The sequence below is a fragment of the Arachis hypogaea genome, chromosome 13, assembly GCF_003086295.3.
Source record: "Arachis hypogaea cultivar Tifrunner chromosome 13, arahy.Tifrunner.gnm2.J5K5, whole genome shotgun sequence".
Taxonomy (NCBI): domain Eukaryota; kingdom Viridiplantae; phylum Streptophyta; class Magnoliopsida; order Fabales; family Fabaceae; genus Arachis; species Arachis hypogaea.
In genome coordinates, this window is record NC_092048.1 from 28393998 (window position 1) to 28398365 (window position 4368).

General features: G+C 44.0%; 1 protein-coding gene across 1 annotated transcript; it reads right to left on the bottom strand.

The window, feature by feature from the left end:
• Positions 1 to 1350: 1350 nt before the first annotated feature.
• On the bottom strand, positions 1351 to 2572 carry LOC112733205 (protein MAIN-LIKE 1-like). Its single transcript, XM_025782082.1, has 5 exons — positions 2534 to 2572; positions 2379 to 2441; positions 1774 to 2297; positions 1569 to 1656; positions 1351 to 1476 (listed from the first exon to the last, which is right to left on the bottom strand). The coding sequence occupies exons 1-5, from the start codon at positions 2570 to 2572 to the stop codon at positions 1351 to 1353; spliced, it is 840 nt and encodes a 279-aa protein (XP_025637867.1).
• Between the last annotated feature and the right edge of the window lie 1796 nt (positions 2573 to 4368).

Sequence of the window (4368 nt, forward strand, 5' to 3'; positions counted from 1 at the left end):
ACGGGCCAACGGTGATTCCGGACCCTGACAAAAGGCGTGCGAGAGAGGGTCGTCCGAGATCCACTAGGATACGGACGAATATGGACGAGGCAGATCCGAACCGGCCAAAGAGGTGTGGCCTCTGTCGCCGACCCGGACACACACGTCGGAGTTGCCCACAGCTTGGAGGATCGTCTCACACAGGGGGCCATTAGTAGCCGTGTTGTTAGTGTTAGTACTTATTATATTTAACTTCTCCTTTTAGATGTTATGTTTGAGCAGTTATGTAACTTGTTGATCTTTCTACTTTGTATCGTGCATGCTGCGCTTAGTAATGAATATGTTATGTTTCCCAAAAATACAAAATTTAATACAAGTCCCATTAAACTGTTATATGATTCCATGATTATAAAGAGTCAATGATAAATCCGGTAAACACTAGTTTTCATAGTACAATACGATGAACAAACAACAAAGGAAAACAGCTCTAAAATAACAACAAAAGTACACATGGCTATCATACATGAATGAACCCTAAAGAACAAAATACATGAAACGTGACTCATCTAAACAGATGCAAGCCCGTACCACAACGACGGGGTACCCGTGCCCGCTGACCTCTGCGGATAAATGGCTCCTCATCCTCTATCTCATCTGCGTCCTCATGCGGGGCAGGCTGTGCAGGTGGCGTAACATGGATGGCTGCCGCAGACGGCCCGGCAACGGACTCTGATGCAGCAGTGTAGGCTGATGGTGGTGTACCTCCCAATACAAAATGGTCTCCAACAGATGCCGTAGGAGGCTCGTTCAGATCAACATCTAAGGGTGCCTGCGTCCCGGAGGTCTGACCTCGTCTCCGGGAATGCACGTCCTCCTGCATGATGGCGGTAATCTCCTCTAGAAACTACTGACCTCCGAAGTCCGCATCTAGCGTATCTGAGGCAAGGAAGTCTGACCACTGTGATCCCGGAATAACCCATGGGGTACCCTCCTGCTGAGGCTGGTCATGGGTGGGTACACCAACAAAGTAATCTCCAAGAGGCCCCGACCCGAGTCCAGCGTCCCCAGGGTCAGCCCCGTCACCCATACCTGACCCATACCACTTACCTCCATGTCCAGAGACAAGAACCTCTTTCCATGCTGAAGCCACCACTCGAGGAACTCATGCGATGGTCCAGGGTCGGCAACAACATCGAACCTCAGCACGGTCTCCGCACGGGACTCCCAATAGAGATGCCACTTCTGCAAATGGTACGGGAACCATCTATCACCACCTCTGCCATCCTTTGACATCAGAAAGTCGATGTTCAGGGCGGGACCCGGACGGGGCTGCACCCCTCCGAACTGCGGAAGCACCCTATCTATCTGATGCTACTCTATGACGGCAAAGTAGATCAGCGACGTCATAGACCGCCACAACGCCATATGCCGAGGCTCCAGTGCCTCTGGATGCACAACCTGAAGTACGTCGGGGCTGCTGTACGGCATCCAGATAAACTGCACGGAGAACCCTCCATTGTCAGGACAAGTCATAGACACAACTCATAAAGTGTGGTTAAATAATGAAACTGTTTAAGTTGCATACTCACCTCCCTGTCCTGTAACCGGTCTATCCTCAACCTCCACATCTGCATTCTCGGACCCTTCTCGCTACCGGAAGGGTTGTAACCTGACCACCTGCATCATACATGTGTCTTATGGCAACCTAAATGTGTGTTTTCGGTATGTAATACATTATTAATCAACATGGAGTTATGCAAATTAAATTGAAATAGAGAAGGCTGAGTATAGTACCTCGAGGCCAACGGCCAGCTGAATGTCTCATACCCTGCAGGCCTAAACAGAGAAAATCGCCAGAAGATCCAAGACTGAAGTAGCTGAAGTGGGCCCGCTAACTTAACCACATGTCTGTTCGCCACTCGGCACATGCACCGGTACAACCATGCCAGTGCCGCAGAACCCCAGCTATAGGTACCCATCTCCTCCAGCCTAGCAACGTAGGGAAGCCATCTGATGTGAACGCGGTTGCCCGACTTGTCCGCAAACAGCTGCGTACCCAACAACATCATGATGTACGCACGGGCATATCTCCGCACAGTCTCGTCATCGGCTCCCTCGGGGCACTCACCAAAGGTCTCCTGGAACCAGCTACAGTTCACTGCGTACTTCTGAACCTGACTGGGAGGAGGAGTCACTCCAAGCAACTCCTGAAACCACACCCAGGCTGGACGGCCACCCTGGATGTATATCTGGAACTCTGACAGGCAACCACTCACGTAATGCCCGTCCACCGGCAAACCCAACTGGTATGCAATATCCTGAAGTGTGATCGTGCACTCTCCGAACGGCATATGAAACGTGTGCGTCTCCAGACGCCAGCGCTCCACGAATGCACTGACTAGGGCCTCGTCTAACCGGAACCATCTGTCGTTCAGCCTTACAAGATGGTATAGTCCGGCCATCTGCAAGTACAGAACGTATCTGTCATCCAGTCGCATGCCCTGCTGCCGCCGCATGCTCCTGATGCATCGCTGAGGCTGCGCATCACAAGCACCGCTTTGTTAGAACCAGCTTCGTAATCAATGACAAACATAACCAACACGATAAATCATCAACAAAACATCATACTAAATCAATCCACATAAATATCCATGAATGACTACCACATGCAAAACAACTACCATATACCACCCCCCCTAAACCACTAAAATAAAACATCTTAACTAGAACCACTAACGTAAAACAGCTTCACTAAAACCATTAACAAGAAAATAGCTAACATTAAACCACTAACAAAAACCACTAAAATAAAACAACTAACACAAACCACTAACATAAAACAACTAACACAAACCACTAAAATAAAACAACTAACACAAACCACTAACATAAAACAACTAACATAAACCGCCAACATAAAAAAACCAACATAAACCACTAAAACCAAATGCAAAACCACTTAGTCACATAAACCGCTAGCACGAACTTATTTCTGTACTAACCTCGTCGTTGATGACCCCAGCTATATGAGCAACTCCGTCCAAGCGATATAACCTTGCCGGATCGTCCCCCATCAGCAGAGTATTCCGTTCAGGTCTTCGTCGGAGAGAATCTGGGTCGTTTTCTCTGGGATTTGGTGGGGCAGGGGAAATGAATAATGGTTCGAATGAGGCTGATTCGAACTCCTTATATAGCCGAATCACGAGTAATTCGAACCAGGTCGGTTCGAATTACTAAGGAGCCACTTCAAGGGTAATTCGAATCAGATTGGTTCGAATTACATGGGTTGCTTTCGAGTGTGTAATTCGAACTAGCCCTGTTCGAATTACATGGGATTAGAGTTCAAACCTACATGGTTCGAATTACATGCAACCTTTTTTCAGCCTAATTCGAACCACTCTGGTTCGAATTATTAACGATTGTAGTTCGAACCATGCTGGTTCGAATTACATTAAGATAGTGTTTGGCTCATTGCTAAAACGATTTTGACTTTGGCTTATTTACGTAACTTAAATCTTGCCTTGGCTTATTAGGGTGTTTTGCCCTAAAACAAATATATATCCCGCCTCTATAAAAAGATATATATACTTTCGTTGTGTGTATATATAAGAAAAAAATGTGATGGTTGATCATTGGTCGTTAGATCCATTAGTTGCTTAATTAGGATTATAAATAAGAGCATTAGCCATTATAATCATCATTAGAGTTAGTGAATATTACTCGATCATATAGTTTGATTTTTCGCACTAAAAAGTTAATTAAGAGAAATTATATACATGGATGATAATATAGAACAGCGGAGACGAGATATGATCTCTCATACCCGCCCCACGTCCTAAAACTTTTTTCCATCTCGATCTCTATTTTCCGTGACAATGAAATATTCTTCCGGATCTCGATTTTTTGTTAAAAAATACAATTAGGGATGGAAACGGAGCAGGGAATAAAAATAGGATTGGTAATGGATAGAGTATAATAGAATTTTGACTTTACTTTAATTCTATTTACGAGTTAAAAATTTTATTAAAACTTTATCATATTCTATTTGTGGGTTGAGAATCTCTCAATCTTAATCCTACCCACGTCTTAAAGTTTTAAATTCTATCCTACTCTATCCTACCCGTAGAAATATCAATTTTTTTCTAAGCAAATATAAAATTTAATCATTCTAAATTTCATACATATTAATAAAATAAAAAATAAAAAATTAATGCTCTAAATTACTAAATTAACTAACTAGTTTAGTGATTGTCCATTTATTGCAAGTCATTACATAAGAGAGGTTTGGGATTTAACTTTTATATATTTCTTTCACTATATATCTATTTTTTATAAAATGTGGGTTATATATAGGGTGCGGGTAGGGTATAGGATAGGGTACACTCTAAA